The sequence below is a fragment of the Mastigoproctus giganteus genome, chromosome 3 (genome assembly GCF_048544385.1).
Source record: "Mastigoproctus giganteus isolate SK-2022 chromosome 3, ASM4854438v1, whole genome shotgun sequence".
Classification (NCBI taxonomy): Eukaryota; Metazoa; Arthropoda; class Arachnida; order Uropygi; family Thelyphonidae; genus Mastigoproctus; species Mastigoproctus giganteus.
Genome location: NC_143577.1, coordinates 23,875,489 through 23,893,452, shown reverse-complemented (window position 1 = coordinate 23,893,452; position 17,964 = coordinate 23,875,489). Strand labels below are relative to the sequence as shown.

The 17,964-nt window shown below is 34.5% G+C and overlaps 1 protein-coding gene across 7 annotated transcripts in view; it reads left to right on the top strand.

The window, feature by feature from the left end:
• Positions 1-17,964, top strand: part of LOC150087802 (formin-binding protein 1-like) — a 260,095-nt gene that overhangs the window by 104,134 nt on the left and 137,997 nt on the right. For all 7 annotated transcript variants that reach the window (XM_090370428.1, XM_090370427.1, XM_090370425.1 and 4 more), the window contains exons 5-6: positions 5,045-5,107; positions 13,288-13,392. In XM_090370428.1, the coding sequence (XP_090226554.1) occupies positions 5,045-5,107; positions 13,288-13,392 (168 nt within the window). The remainder of the gene's footprint in view (positions 1-5,044; positions 5,108-13,287; positions 13,393-17,964) is intronic.

Here is a 17,964-nt window from a genome sequence, read left to right as displayed (position 1 = left end):
TTTTTGGAAGTAACACAACCTTTTATGGGTATGAGTGGACCCAGCTTATACCTACAAAACATACCCCAGCCATGATACCACTTTCAGCCACTTCCTTCTAAGGCGGTGTTTCCCAACATGGGTCCCATGCCCCCACATGGGGGAAATTTGATTGTTCAGGGGGGCAATTCAAAAATTGCTCGTCTAGAGTTTAAAACAACCGCCTACTATGATTTAACTTGTACAAAAGAAGAATTGTTGGTATCTCAATTTGAAATTAGCATTCATTAAATGTTGTACTTTCTATAGAGCCGCACTTGAAAGTTTGGAGTAATATCAACTACAGTTTTCTTGGAGAGTATTGCTTACTATGCCTAGTGAAGGAATAGTACGTACTGTATTGGATGATTGCTTATGGCATGCGCAATGCGCAAGCAAAGTGATTGTCTACTGTAGCCTACCGCAAACTCCGCATGTTATATGAAATAGGTAATTCCTTTCATACAAACGCTCGTTTGGGCGTCACGACTGTACATTTGGATAGGTTTGGTGATCTCAGATTAAAATAAAAAATTACTTTGTCTGCACACAGAATTATTATTAATGAAGAACCGTGATACACAATGGTATGTATTTGTCATATATGTATATTTCTGTGGTCTCAGTAAATAAGCAAATAAGTCCAAAAACTCGAATTTGCAGGAGAGGAAAAATAAACTTCACACTCTCATATAAACATGCATATATTCGAATATACAAATATTTATTACTCACGCTAAAACTACAATAACGAAGATATCTGCATGTCACATAATAGTAAATAATAAATACTTTATTATAGTGCACTTATCTCATTTTTGACAAATTAGACTTATCTGCTTGTTCACAGAGACCACAGATTTAATAGCCCGAATTCAGTAATTTGTGTGATTTATTCATTCAAAAAGCATACTAATAATTAATTTTGATATATTAAAATAAAATTAAATTAACTTTAATGCATAGTTTATTTTTAGTTTTTGATTTATCTTATATTTATTTCTTTCAGTTGCACAGTAAAATGAGTAGTGCAGGTAAAAAAAAAAGTTCGTAAGTATTCAGAGGAATACTTTAAATTTGGTTTCATACCCGCTGTCCACGATGATAGGTCACCTTTTTGTCTTTTATGCCAACAATGCTTGACCAACGAATCAATGAAGCGAGGTCGTCTTTGAGGCGCATTTGAAGGCGAAACATAATGCACACGTAAATTCAGATTTAAATTACTTTCAAACTTTAAAGAAGAATTTTGAAAAAAGAGCAACATTAAAGTCTGTTTATTGCTCATACTGTAACTGTCAATTGTACTCTTGAGGCTAGTTATGAAATTTCTTTACTCATTGCTAAATCTGGGAAAAATCATACCATAGGAGAGAATTTAATCAAACCATCAATATCAGCATTTCTTAAAACAGTTCTGGAAAAAGATGACAAAGATGTGAAAGCTATGCCACTCAGTAACAATACTGTTAGCAGAAGAATAGATGAAATGAGTGAAGATATTGAAATATAACTTGTTGGAAAGCTGAAAACAAGAAAATTCTCGGTGCAAATAGATGATTCAACTTTGAGAGACAGTGAAGCTGTACTGATAACTTATGTAAGATATATTGATAAAGGTAATTTTGCTGAAGAAATGTTATTCTGTAAATCATTAGAGAGCACCACTACCTCCAAAGATATATATAATAAGCTAAAAAATTACTTAGATGACAATAATATACCAATGAAAAATATAACATCTTGTGCTGCAGATGGTGCTCCTAATATGATGAGCAAGAAAAATGGCTGCTTAAAATTGATGAAAGATGAGAATCCAGAAATGCTTCTTGTGCATTGTGTTATTCATAGGGAAAACTTGGTAGCTAAAAATATTTCGCCTGTTCTTAATGAAGTACTAAAATCAGTTATAAAGTATGTCAATGCTATTAAAGCTAATGCCAAATTTGAGCGTCTCTTCAAGCTTTTTTGTGAAGAACAAAATGCAGACCATGTAAGACTTTTACTTCACACTGAAGTAAGGTGGCTCTCGAAAGGGAACTGCTTGAAAAGATTTATGGAACTATTTGGTACTATTAGTGACTTTTTAAGTGACAAACCTGAAATGAAGCATCTGTTAATGGTCGATGGTAAAGCATTTGTGAGTTATTTAGCCTATATCTTTGAAAAACTAAATATATTAAATAAACAACTTCAAGGAACAAATAAAACTCTCGTCGATGCAAAAGTGAAGATATTTGGTTTCATTACATTTATTGAATTATGTCAAAAATATATTTGTAACAAAAATTTTGAACAGTTTCATTGGCTGCAAAAATGTGAAGTGACTGATACCGCTGTACTTGTTATTGTCAATCATCTGAAAATTCTGTCTGCTGATTTAAAAGAAAGGTTTTCTGATTAAAAACAAATTGATTTGGATGATGCAACCAATGTTAGTGGATTTGTCTGATGTATCAATGCAGTACCAAGAAGAACTCTCAGAAATGCAAAATGATGAGTCAGTTAAAACTTTATTCAATATATAAGGAGCGATGGCATGGCTTTGTGATGAAACAGAAATTAAATACCCAAATTCAACCAACTTTGCAAGAGAGCTATTGTTACCTTTTCCATCTTCATATATTTAGCTGAATGTGGATTTAGTGCCATAAATGATTTGTTACTAAAGAAAAGAAATTGCCTGGATATCACAAAATGGGGAGACTTGAGACCGAAGCTGACTAAATTGGAGCCCAATATAAAATCTCTCTCATCAAGCACAAGGGTCTCACTAAATTTAGTGCACTCATCTAGAAGTGACTTCACATGGAATGTTGAAATTATTAAACAATTAAATAATAATTACTAAAAATTAAAATATTATAGAAAAATCTTTCATATAAATTATTTTGTACTTGAATTTTAGTTGTCTATTATATGTTTTGAAAATTTACTTACTGTTTTTTTCTTAATAATTTCCTAATGATTTCTTCCTAAAACCTAAGTCTTGTGTCCTGAACAAGTTGTAATTAGGCTTCATTTAGGGAATAATTCAGTTTTTGAATATAAAAAATATGTATATGTTACATAGGGGGCATCAGAATTTTAGAAAGACTTAGGTGGGGCATGGTAAAAAAAAAAGGTTAGGAAACACCGTTCTAAGGTATTTGTTGGAAGTAACACGGCCTTCTAATGGAATGAGTGGACCCAGTTTGTATCTATAGAATATATCCCATACCATGATACCACTTCCAGCCACATGATTGGTGGATACAAAACAGTCTGGACGCATAGTTTCCCATGGTTCATACTATGCTTTGTTCCTACCATTGGTGCAAAAAAGTGTAAACCAAGACTCATCTGATCACTTGATCTTTTTGCACTGTTCTGCTGTTCTTGGTGGCACTCCAAATGTTTCAATTTTTTACAGAAAGAAGTGGCCTTCATATAGGCACACAACTGCTAAATCCCTACTTTTCAACTCTTGCCACATAGTTCGGTTGCAACTGTGTTTTTTTTGCCTAAATTGAATTTTTCAGTCATTTGCTGCACACTGGACATTCTATTCTGATGCGCAATTCTCTTTAAATTCCTGCAGTCTCATTCTTGGAGTTCTGACTATCTGCCATGTTTCTTCCTTTTAGAGCTGCATTCTTTTGATACCAGTGATTTCCTTTGTTCTCTAAACATAGTAGCTCCTGCCAAGCGTGTTCCAACAATAACACCTTTCAGAAAATTGGAAAGACACCTGTCTTCCCCATGACTGGATCAACTAAGAAGCCCCTGGAAAGCATACAATATTTATCTGATGATACCAAGGAACTTATGATTATACCTTGTGATAAGTTACATTTACATATCATGTATATTGTAAAAGGTTTCTAATTTTTTGGCGATTGTATTTCCTGAAAATTAAAATCTTCAGAAATTCAAGCCTAATGGCAACAAGTATCACCTGCCTTCTCAACCTTTATTTCATTCACAGTTCTAAGTATTATAATTCTAATACCCTTTATGCTTTTAGTTTTCAGAATAAAAAAATTAAACCAGCTTAAGTCTTAGCTCCTTTCAAAGAAGATATAGTGAAGGGAAGTTGGAGTGGCAGAAACAGTTGTATTTGATAATAAAATTTATGATATTTTAATATATCATATATTCACAGTAGTCTTACATGTCATCTTTATCATTTTATGATTTCTCATTTATTACTCTGTACAGAATTGAATATTGTTCTGTTACTGATGAATTTCCAAGTATAATCTAATATATAAAACTTTGCATCATTAAAATTTAAATAACATTATTTTATTTTTGAATATTTACATTTTAGTCTTAATTTTATATGTATTTATTTTGTATTTATTGTGTAATTACATTTTATTTTGATCAGGTTTGTGATTTACTCTACAGTTAGCTGCTTTTATTTTCAGTTCAAAAATATAAATAAAATAATCTATTAAACGAAGTTTATATTCTTTATTATGTAAGAAACAGTTTTAAATTTATAAATAAAGACATTTGCTTATACTTCACTAGAAATTGAACTTCAAAACTGTATTTTTATAACTTCTTTATTATATCATATACACACTGATTATTGCCACTTAGCAATATAGAATTAAAGCATTTTGAAATTTCTGAATTGAAATTTCAACTGAGTATGCTATTCAGCCAAGATAGATCTTGTCATTCACCAGATTGGTTAAAATTTTAGGCTATTGCTGTGATGTTATTTCAGTTGAAATCTAATAGAAATCAATATTTAATTAGTTACAAAATTAATTTTTTATTACTGAAATGTACAGAGATAAATAATTCATTGCTTATTCTTCAATAAATTTTAATTTAGTCAAATATTAATTTATGTCAATTTCAGTGATGCAGAAAAAGTTTACTTCTTGCATCATTAGGCTGTATATTACTAAATACTAATTTTGTTACATTTAATACTAAGTTTGTAATACTAAATTTACAAATACTAAGTTTGTGTGCATTTTGTTATCTAATGTTTTTGTATTGATTAATTTTATTCTTGGTTTTGTAGCATTTACATGAAGGAGCAAGACTGCAGACTAATCTCCAGGCATCTTTAAACCAGCTAGATAAGGCTAGTATTTAAATCAGGTTAATGGTTATTTAAAGAAATAATGAAAGTTATTTTATAATAACTATTAAACATTGTCAAACGATTGACGTAGTTTCAATTAATTAAAATTGTTTACATAAAAAATATTCTGATGTGATACTTATCACTGGTGAATAGTAAATTTAATGAGTTTCAAGCTCTTTTGATATAATGGATTAGACTTTTTGAAAATTATCTTAAGGTCCCTTTTCATTTTTTATGGTCAACTTGTCAGATGTTTTTTAAAGGTGAATTGTATGTATTCAATTTTACTTACACAAAAATAACTAAATCATTCTATATTATGAAAAGTCACTCTTTTCTAGTGCAAGCCTTTTTGTAGTAGCTTACTTAGAAAAAAATAGAGGTTATTCATTTTTAAGTAGTCAGCTTTAGTAAGCCTATAGTCATTATATACTCTCAATTAACATCACTGCCTTTTGCTTCCACTTCAAGACTGATGTTGTTGAATATTTTGGAACAGCAATTGACTTTCTCTATAAGCAATACTCTCTATAAGGAGCTGATCCTTATAGAGAGTATAAGGAGCTGATCCTTATAGAGAGTATAAGGAGCTGATCCTTATACTCTGTATAAGGATCAGCTCCTTATAAGGAACGATTTTGCCTACTCCCAGCCAAAACATATATGTTTCAGTGTTAAATTAACTCTCTCTATAAGAACTTTCTCTGTTCACTATAAGGAACAGAGGGGTGACGCTGGGGCATCGGATTGTATTCTTATTAGCTATAAGAGTGCTAAATTTCTTGTGTGTTCACAGGAGTTGTTATCCGTTGTCCGGTCTGAAGGCCATTGCATCACTGCTCATACCTCCGTGTGGTCCGGGGTGGGCAGGCTGGGGGTGATTCCCCTAGCCTGGCTAAAGTGAGCAGCTGCGTAGTTGGGACACGGTACTTGTTATTCTAGTTGAAAGTTATAGTTTGAATTTATTCAAACCTCAAGAGGGAGTAAAATTTTTCTCTCTTGAGTTTTTTGGAGCATTTCCGTGCCCTTTCAATTTAGGCCTAGGTTGACGTGAGTCATCCTTGGGACCACCTTCCGTTTAACTTGGGAGGTGAAGCTTTTTAATTGCATTTGAGAACAGTTTTCTCGTGCATTTTAATATTTCATTTAAACTGAGTTGGGATCTGGCTCCTTGCTCGTTTACTGTTGTAAATATTGTAAATAGTTATTGGTTGTCGATTTTTCGACTTTCAATTTTAGTTGTATATATATTTATTGTGAGTTTATTTATACATTAAAATGTCTTCTTCCTCTTCTGAAGAAGTAAGTGAAGTGGAGCTGCTGGCAGCGTCGGGCAATGTGACTGAAGAAGAGAAGAATGAAATTGCTCAAAATGTCTTAGTGCAAGCGGGGGAGTTGGCTGAAATTGAAATATTTGCAGGCAAGACTCTACAAAGAACTCCGACTAAAGTAAGGTCTAATTCTTTACCGGTATCACAAGATCAAAAAGGGTCTAAAAAGAAAAAGAGAAAGCAAGGGGATGAATTTTCTGATGGTGATCATAGTGTTAAGGGAAGGAAGAAAAAGAAAAAGAAGGATGATACAAGTAAGATTAATGATGATGGTTTTGATTATGTTTTTAAAACAAGGGAAAGATTGAATTCCTTCCTGTGGGCTGCCGAAAGTAAAGTGCCGACAGCTGCAATTAGGATGATCATGGATATGTGGAACATTGTGGAGAAAAAGGCGCATGAAACATATGTAGAAAATGTTTTGCTAAAGGAAAAACTTAAAAAGAAAGATGATAAGAAGGACAAGGAAAGTTATGCTACTATAATAAAAAGTACAGAAGCTGTAATAAGTGCACCAAAAGTGATGATCATAAAAGCTTCTACTAATAAGCATAAAACTAGTGATGAAGTTAAAATGGAAGTTTTAAAAGAAGTGAGACCCTTGCTTTCTTCAGTTAAAGTGAGAAATATAAGACCTATTCGAGATAGAGGAGTAATAGTAGAGGCTGAAAGTGAAGAAGATATTGCTAAGTTAAAGGCTTGTACAAAAATTCAAGAGCTTGGTTTACATTATTCTATTCCTAAGCCTATATTACCTCGTGTTGTGATTTTTGATGTTGAAGAAGACATTGAGCGTGATGAATTGCTTGATCAGTTGTGGCAGAAGAATTTTAAGGACAATAAAGTAAGTGAGAAAAGGTTTAAGGATAGTGTTGAAGTTCTAACAGTTAACAAAAATAAAGTAACTCGTATGAATAACTGGATGATTCAATTAAAACCAGATATGTGGAAGGTTTTAAATGTGAAAAATAGGTTATTTATAAGGTGGACAGCATGTAAATTTAAGGAAGTATATTCTGTAACACAGTGCTTTAGGTGTATGAATTTTGGCCACGTGGCTAAATATTGTAAGAGAGAGGTGCTGTGTGGACACTGTGGTGAGTTAAATCATTCATATAAAGATTGTAAGAATAAAGCGAAGGAATCGAAATGTTATGCATGTAGTAGAAGGAACGTGCAGGCTGATCACACGGCTGTTGATAAAAAATGTCCTGAATATATAAAGGCTTTGGAGAACTACAAAAAGAAAATAAATTATGGGAATTGAGATTAAAATATTACAATTGAATGCACAGAGAGCGAAATCAGTTGCTGTGCAAATTAATAAAGTTATGGAACAGGAAAATATGTCCATTGCTTTGCTTCAGGAACCTTACTCTATAGGATTTCAAGTTAGATGTTATCCTCAACACTATAGAATTATTTCGGAAGGGAACAATCCTAAGGCAGCAATAATTATAAGGAATAGAGATATGGTTGTGACAAAAGTAATGTCTATGTGTAGTAATATGTATTTATGTTGTGAAATAATTTGTGATTGTGGTAGGTTTTATGTAGCGACCATATACTGTCCTCCTTCTGAGGAGATTGAACCTTATGTGTTGTATTTAGAAAAACTTTGTAGTATGTTTGGTTCCTGTGGTTTGGTGGTGGCTGTAGACTCCAATGCTAACTCCCCGTTATGGGGAGGAAGAAATTCGGATGATAGAGGTTTGATAATTGAAGAATGTTTAGCTAGAACAGGAATAGAGGTAGTGAATGTTGCAGGACATGGTCCAACTTATTCAGCAGTGTGTGGTCAGTCTTACATTGATTTTACTCTTGCTACATCAGCTATATTTAGGAAAATAAAGAAATGGAGTATTTTTGAAGATTACACCACGAGTGACCATAACAGCATCTCTTTCATAATTGAGGATAATGATATGAATAGAATGTATTATGATACAGGAAGGTATAATGTTAGAAATGTAAATTGGTCAGAATTTAATTTGGATTATAGAAACAAGGTAAGCCAATTGGATTGGTCTGGTTATACATCTAGGGAGTATGTGGAAAAATTTACTGAATTGTTACAAAAACTGTCCGCTAAGTATATGAAAATTAAGAAAAAAGTGAACCGTCCAGTGATTTGGTGGACTAACGAGTTAAGTGACATGAGAAAAGAACTTTTTAAGAAGAGACATTTATTTCAAAGGTTGAGAAGAAATGGTGATAGTGATTTGTATGATATTGTTAAAAGACAATATTGTAATTGTAGGCGTGATTATGCTCGAGCTGTCAGTAGCACTAAGATTGCTTCATGGAAGAAATTTGTGGGTGAGCAAGGATCCAGGGATCCCTGGAATTCTATTTTTAAAGTTATTAATAATAAAGCAAGTCTCTCAGAAATTACGTATACGATTGGGCATGGTAACGAGGAAACCCGGACTTGGGGAGAATCTGTGGATATGATTGTGGAAGGTCTTTTTCCTGAAGATAGTCAAAATTTGGATTTTACACAGTTGCAAATGTTAAATGGATGTGTGGATTATAATTCTAATGAAATTGAAGTGGAATTTTCTATTATTGAAGTTGAAGAAGCGGTGAACCGGGCAAAGAGTGGAAAATCACCGGGCCTGGATAAAATTGAAGTGGAAATTATGAAAAGAACATATAAGATATGTCCTATGATGTATGTAAATATGTATAATAAGTGTCTTGATGATGGAGTTTTCCCTGCATGTTGGAAGATTGCACATGTAAAATTGTTAATTAAAAGTGTAGATCGTTTGTTAAATGAAACCGGTGCTTATCATCCAATTGCCCTGTTATCTGTGTTAGCAAAAGTGTATGAATGCCTGATTATAAATAGATTAATGGTTAATTATGAAATCAGAGGTTTGATGTCTACAAACCAGTGTGGCTTTAAGAAGAATTTTTCAACAGAAGATGCTGCGCATGAATTGGTTAGATGTGTAGAGAGCAATGGGAATAGATATGTACTAGGTGTGTTTATCGATTTTAAGGGTGCATTCGACCGACTGTGGTGGAAAGGAGTAATGTATAGAATTAGGCAGACACAGTGTTCAAATAAGTTGTATGATGTATTTAAGAGTTACTTTTCTGATAGACAAATTGTAATTAAAACTAAGTATACTCAAATTGTTAAGGATATGTCTAGGGGATGTCCACAAGGTTCGGTGATTGGCCCCTTTGCCTGGAACATCGTCTTTGATGAATTTTTAAATGTGAATGTTCCTGGAGTTATAAAAATTGCATACGCAGATGACCTGGTCCTATTGATAGAAGGTAATGCGAGATCACAGATTGAAGATAGAGCAAGTGAAGTGCTTAATGATCTTGCATGCTGGACCAAGAAGTATAAGTTGGAAATTTCAAAAGAAAAAACGGTCCAGATGTTACTGAAAGGCCGGTTAAGCCAAAATCGTCACCCTGTCGTGAAGCTTCTGGGCGATGCCGTTCGATACGTAAAAGCAACTAAATATTTAGGCTTGAAAATTGAACAACGTTTATTTTTTACTGAACACGTTCGTTATTTAAAAGAAAAAATAAGTACTCTCTATGCTAAGCTCCGGAGGGTAATAAGAGTTGACTGGGGAATTAAAGGAAGAGCAGTAAATTTATTATACAAATGTCTTTTTATCCCTATAGTCACATATGCCTCTGGAGCTTGGGTACATAGGGTACCAATTAAGATAACTCAAAAATATCTATTGCAAGCTCAAAGATTTGCTTTGCTTGCGATTACTAGAGCGTGTCGAACGGTCTCGACAGAGGCTTTGCAGGTTATCTCTGGGAGAGTCCCTGCCCAGTATAATGTCCTTTTATCTGGATTATTATATTTCACAAAAAGAAATATAAGGAAAACATATTTTGGAATATCTTCATGTCCTGATGTAAATAAAATCTATACTAAATTTGATATTAAATTAGAAAAGATCAGGATAACTCAAGAAATAATGCAGATGTGGCAAATACAATGGGATAGTTCTGACAAGGGTCGTCAGACGTATCAGTTTCTACCTAAAGTAGATATAGTAAATAAAAGTAAAGTGTGGCTGCAATTTGGATTGCATGCCACCTTTTTATTGACTGGTCATGGGCTCTCTCTGAGATTATTTCAGCTTGGGTTGAGAGAGGATGGCTTATGTAGCTGCGGGCAAAATGAGACTTCAGAACATATAATGTTGCACTGTGTAAATTATACACAGTATAGAATGGAACTTAGTTTGTCCTTGGGAACTTTAGAGAAGGAGACCTTTCATATCATGTTCGCAGATAAAAGAATGTTTGCATATTTCAATAAATATGTGGAAAAGGTTTTCATTAAAAGAAGTATGCTAGATAGTAGAAGCCTGCCTCCCCGAGGAAGGGATGGTAACTCTCTTCATTAAGATCTATAGATATGTCAAAATAGATTTTTCTTACGAGAGGCTAAGTGGCACAACGATTTGGATTAATTGGATGTTTAAATTATGTTTTGTTGCGTTATCGTATTTTAGTTCATAAATTGAATTCTATAAGACTCTGAAACATTATTCCCTTTAAGACATTAACCATGGATGGGCTCAGGCCCAGGGAATGGAATGCTTAAAGGAGGTTTAAATGTATGTTCACTATAAGGAATGTATGTGTACGTATGTATATATCTCATTTTTTAAAGACTAAATGCACATGGCATAATATGATATGAGTTTAAATTAACTACATAATATTATAATATCGGTGTAGATGCATCATAGTTTACCCATAAATTTAACTACATACGTAGTGTAAAGGCATTGTTTAATTTGTCTCATATTGTGGCTACCTCACAATGTTGTTATTGTTGTTATTTGGTTTTTAGGAGCATTAGCAACTAAGGCCATATTGCTCCGGGGATATGCGGTGGTCATTCCCTGACCTTTCTGCATCCTCCGTATTTGGTGGTCATTGGCTTGAAACCTGGTCTAGCCAATGACCACCAAATCAGGTACGGTGATAATGCAAACATGCCATCACAGTTGGAAAGTTAATATTTGCATTATCAGGGTACCTGCCCACCCACCCACCGATGAGTAAGCCAGCAAGCTTTGAAATGCATCTTGGTGACGATGCCCACTGAGAATAAATAACAGTAGCCTCCTCTACTAGAGAGAAGTGTTATTTATTCGAAGTAGTGCAATACCTGGTATCTCGTTGTGAAGGTAGCCACAATATGAGATAAAATTAAACAATGCCTTTACGCTATGTATGTAGTTAAATTTATGGGTAAACTGTGGTGTATCTACACAAATATTATATAGTTAATTTAAACCCATGAGATATATACATACGTACTGCTTCTGTTGTCCTTATGGTGAGTGAATAGAGAAAGTTCTTATATGCGTCAGTTGATGGTTTTGGACTTTTTTTAAGAAATAGCACACTGTATTTTTTAAAATAAAGCTGTATTGTATGTTTATACATATTATATATGCAATAATAAAGCTATTCAATATATTCTTAAAAAATTTGTTTCTTTTGTTTGTTTATTGTCTTTGAAACAATATAATATATTCAGTTTTCAAAATAAACATTGTACTGGTATTCTAGACTAAGAAAAAACAAAAACATAGCAGTTCCCTTTATAAGGAACAATCTGAAGATCTCCCAGTGGTGTTCCTTATAGGGAGAGCTGACTGTATAAAATTGCCCATTTTACAGTCCACTTTTGTTAATGGTTATGTACTTTGTGCATCACTTAGTCAATTTTGAGTTCTTTACAGATGTTATTGCTTTGTTTTCTTATTCTTGAGAATAAATCCACTGTCTTGCATAGGAATTTCATATCCCCAGCTTCTATCTTAGGGTTATTGTTTCATATCTCATTTCTACTTCTTTTATCTTAGGGTTAATGGTTCATATTCCATTTCCATACAGCAGAGATGGCCTTGCCAGGGACTGACTTGATAATTTATGTAAAGAACTATTTAATGGAATTGTAGGAAAATAAATTTGCAGGTAGTTGAGGCTGACAGTTCGAATAAATTGAAAGGTCAACTGGATAGTTACCTGTGTGAGGAGGGAAGCACATAATTTGTATTTTCTTATCTACTTTTTTTCCCCTTGTAGTGCAGCAAAAGCCTGCAGCTTCCTTGCACTATATGGTGAATACTATTACTACATTCTTGTAACATATTCAATTTGAAGTTGCACTTTCACTCGGCACTTGGCTGCTTGTTTAGACTTGATACATTATTCACCATTTGACATTCAGTTGCTAATTGAGGTCACTTGCCATCTGATGAATGACTATTAAATCCTGAACCAGGAGTCACAGTGGTACCTTTGAGTTTTTAAATGATTAGCAAATTCACCTCTTTTTGGTACTGTTATTTAAAACAATATTAGTAATATAAGTCAATTTGTGGATAATGTTTTTTTTTTTTTTCCTAAATTGAGCATTAGTTAAAGACAAACAGAGCATATTGCAGTGTACTATTAGCATAATATGTCAATGCTTGCATTGAAATAAAATACCACATCTTTATTAATAAACTCCCTAAATTTAACAGATTCAAATTTGATTCAGAAAAAAGCTTTGTATCCATTTGTATCTATGACAAAGCAATAGATGATAGTTATTTCATCGGAATAACAAAGGTAATTTGCTATCAACTTTAAATTACAACCATTTGTCGATGATACTATTTTTCTACTTGTCAGGAAAGAAAAGTTGCAATCTTGTTGATCTAAATGAAATTATTTGTTTTGAAATTTTGGCATCAAATTCGTTGTCTTTTCTTTATTTTGATGTTGAGTTAGATTAGTTGATAGTTGTTTTAAATGATCAGTAACTAATTATAATTGTCTTTACTCCAGGTAAAGAAATCATACGAAAAAGCATTTAAGGAATCAGAAAAAGCTCAAGAAAATTACCAAAAAGCTGATGCCGATTTGAATTTATCTAGAGCTGAAGTTGAAAAGGTAAAATCACAGAAATGTCATCAGTTCTTTTAAATTCTCTGATGATATAATCAACTAAGATTTTAATTTGATATATTAGTAAAATAAGCAATGAACAGTTATTTCAATAGTATGATGATATAATGTGATTCATGCATATTGAATTTGCTTGACTATGATAACTACTGTTATTGACTGATTTCACCTTGCTGACTGATTATGTAACCATTCATGCATTTACTGACTCTTTATTCTTAAACTTCTCTTTTAATATTGTCATATTTAAAGAGGTTGTGCTTCTAGTTTGTCCTCTGTGGCAGTATAGTGGTTTTGCCACTTGTCACACATTTGGAAAGGTCTAATTAGATTTCTGTTACAACTGGAGGAATTTTAAAGTCCTCTTTAATAGAAGTTGTAGTTAGCCTGCCTCAGGCAGAGGGAGTAGGATTTTTCACATGAGTTATTCTGGGTTTTTCATCTTACAACATATGCAAATTAGCATTAGTAGAGGCATATGATGCAAGAAAGCAAGCTTATACAGCATCAGCCAAAAAAAAAAAAAAAAAAAAATAATAATAAATAAATAAAAAAGAATTTATTTAAGATATCAACTTCCACAACAACAGATGGAAGTTTTTTCCAGCAATCAACTTCTGGCTAAAGGCAAATTTTTGCACATCTGTTCTACAACTGTCTTTCCTCAGTTTGAATCTATGCCCCCCCCCCCTCAGGTTTTTAATCTGAGCAAGAGGAAGAATCCCATCAGCATTGAGCCTGCTCGATCCATTCAAGGCCTTATACACCTCAGTCAGATCATCTTGCAGGTGTCTAGTCTTCAGTAGCTGCAATTTGCAGAACTTAAGCCTTTCTTCATAAGAACAACCCTTTGTTCCATTCACTAATCTCGTTGTCCTTCTCTGTACTTGTTCCAGCAGCTCTGCATCCTTCCTAAAATAAGGTCTCCAGACCTGTATACAGTACTCAAGGTGTAGCCTGACCATTGCCTTATATAAAAAGGAATAATCACCTCCGTAACCCTGCTAGAAAAATTCCTGTATATCAATGACAAGACAGCATGAGCTAATCTTGCAGACTGTCTGCACTGCTCAGAAAACTTCATATCTGACTGCACAATTATCCCCAGACCCTTTTCATTCTCTGCCACCCTGAATGTAGGACCACACAGTTGATACATTTGCAATAATTTGCACTTGTCAGTGTTAAACTTCACCTCTTGCCCATCTGCTCAACTTTTTCAGTTTAGTCATATCTTGTTCCTGTTGCAGTAGCATAGTGTCATTAAAACCCTGCCAACCTTTGTATTGTCTGCAAACTTGGACATTACGCCTGATATACCTTCATCAATATCATTGATAAATATACAAAACAACAGTGGGCCCAACACCGAACCCTGGAGGACTCCACTAATAACAGTCCATGAAGAGCAGTGCCCATTGATTACTGCCCTTTGTCTTCTCCTGCTCAACCATCCCTTTATCCATAGCAGCAATTTGCCCTTAATGCCATACTGCTCCAATTTGTTCAGTAGTCTTCCATGTGCAACAGTATCAAAAGCTTTCCTAAAATCCAAGTATATGATTAGCATTAGTAAAGGCTCATGATGCAAGAAAGCAAGCTTATATATGATATCACATAATATGGTCTAAGTTGCTGATGTCCCTAAAACCCAATAAAAAATAGCAGCTTCTAGCTGTTTTACTTTTGTCTTTATCATTAACTGAGAATTCACTGTAGCTCTGTCAGTGAATTTACCCATCTTAGCCAGAGGGTACTTATAAATTGAGTTAGAATTTTCATTGCAGAAGACTGATGTATATATTTCTGATATGAATAGCACCTCCTCCTTGAACAAGATAGCTGACCGGGCTAGCTGGGTGGGTAAAGTGCCTTCCTGGCAACCCAAAGGTCGTGGATTCGAATCTTGCCTTGGGCTTGGATTAGAATAGAAAATGCAAACACCTTGGGAGGTGCAATATGGTCACAGAAGCCAATGCGCCAACAACTAACAAAAAAAAAAAAAAAAAAAAAATTGAACCAGATTCTCTGAAAAATTGAAAGGAAGCATCATCCTGGTAGAGTTGAACATAGAATATTTAGGGCTTCGCTCTGGCAGGAATTCCCCTGAGCATAACCTTCTACTACTGATAAGATTTGTGGGAGATTTAACATACCTGCTAACTCTTTCAGTTTAGCCAGAAGTTTTGGTTTGGTCAACTATTTAGTGGCCAACCTGTAGAAATAATTTAAAGGAACAATGGGCAAAATAGCTGGGCCACACACACAACCCACCTAGCTTTATAATGAGGCCTGCAATTTAATTTCAGGAACAAGAAAGAAAAAAAAAATATATATACAGGCACTCCCCGACTTACGTAAGGATTGCATTTCATGGAACTCTGTGTAAGTCAGTATTTCCCTAAAGACTTATGCAGCACTCGCAACCATGCTTGCTGAATTTGATTGAAACAAAAAAGAAATGTTCGATGAACGTGTAAATAGAATTATTTATTCAATTTTTTTTAATCTCATGCGCAGGAAAAATTGTAAAAGTGCGCAATTACAAAAATTTCAAAATTATATAATTACAAAAATAGGGAGGGGACAGGCATAACGTCAGCAAGTTTTACCTTTTGAATAATGTTGCCAGAATCAACGTCTCCAGCTGGTAATTTTTTTTTTTTTTTTTTTTATGAAAACCCCAAACACGAGAGGTATTAGAACCTATAGTACTTAGTACTGTGCTTGGGGTAGAGGTTGAGAAGATGAAAGAAGATATTTGTTGACATTAGACTTGAACTTCTGTAGACTGTAATTTTCAGGAAATACATATGAAGGAAGGTTGTTCCAGAAAACGGCAGTTGAATGAATAAATGAGGAAGATGAAAAGTTGGTTCTGTGGGTTTGAAGTTAGACGGTATATGGATGTTGGCTGGTGGCGGCACGTGTTCGGACTGTTTTGAAAGAGAGAGCAGGAATTATAGAAGCCAATTCAGAAGAACAGTGCCCATGGAAGTATCTGTAGAAGAGGCATGCAGCAGAAACAGTACGTCTATGAGAAAGCGAGTGGAGAGACTCTGTTAGAGAGGAGTCATTAATTAACCTAACTGCTCTCTTCTGAATGGAATCTAGTTGCCTGAGAGAGGTTTTGGGGGGACCACCCCAGATGTGGGAACAAAATTTCATGGTAGGGCGGATTTGCAATTTGTACAGAGTGAACAGTTGTTTCGAAGAAAAGTAACACCGAGAGCGAAAGAGAAAACCAAGTTTTTTAGATGCAGAGGAAGCAATATTTGTAATTTGCTTGTGCCAAGAGAGATTAAAAGTCAGGGTAATCCCCAAAAGAGAAATATCATTTTGCCTAGAAATTGGAGTGTCACCAAAGATAAGCATAGGAGCAGAAGAATCCTTTTTGCGAGATATAAGACAAGACTGAGTTTTAGAAGGATTGAAATCAACTAAGTTGTCTTTGCTCCACTGGAGGATTACATGGAGATTGGCATTTAAGGAATTGGTAGCGGATATTCAGGAAGTTGAAGCTGATTGAACAGGGCAAGGTTTCTCAAAATGGAAAGTGAATGCAATGTGCTATCATCGGCAAAACTATGGATAGGATTTCCAGTCAATGGAAGAAGGTCATTAATATACAAGAGGAAAAGAGTGGGAGAAAGAACTGAACCTTGGGGGATACCAGCATTAATGGATAAGTTAGAAGACAGAGAGCCATCTACCATCACCCTCAGTGAGCGATCAGAGAGAAAACTGGATAACCAATTACAAAAAACAGTTGGCAAACAATAAGATGGAAGCTCGTTTAGAAGACCTTTATGCCAAACACGAACGAAAGCCTTTGAGATGTCAAGAGCAACTGCTTGTGTTTCACTGAACTTTTCCATTGAATTTTTCCATATGGTAACATAAGCCAGAATATCACCAGTGGACCAACACTGACGGAATCCATACTGGCGATCGTTGATCAGACGGAAGTTTTCTGGATAGTTTAAGAGTTAGCGGTTAATTGATCTTTCCATCACTTTAGAAAGAGTAGAAGTAATTGCAATGGGACGATAATTGGATGGGAGGAATTTGTCACACTTTTTAGGAAGTGGCTGGATATGAGCAAATTTCCAACAGAAGGAAAAAACACCTTTGGAATAAGATAGTGAACAAAGGGAGCAAAGAACAGGAGTAAGTTCAGGAGCACAGATTTTGAGAACACATGGAGAAATACCATCAGGACCTGGAGCTTTCTTAGCATCAAGATTCGTCAAAATCCTTCTGACATCCTTTTGACGGAAGACCACGGGAGGCATTGCTTAGAGCGTGTTGGGAATGGTGGGAGGTGTTTTACCAAGATCATTAATACAGGAGTTGGAAGAAAAATGGGATGCTAGCAGGTCAGCTTTATCCTTGGCTGACGTGACAAATGAACCAACTGGTTTTGACAGAGGTGGGAGCAGAGATGGGCAAAAGTTGCGGCCAATAGCTTTGGCAAGAGACCAGAATGCTCGGCTACCATTAGGGCAAGAAGCAAGTTTTCTACTCTTAGCCTGTTCAAAATCTAGTTTGGACTGA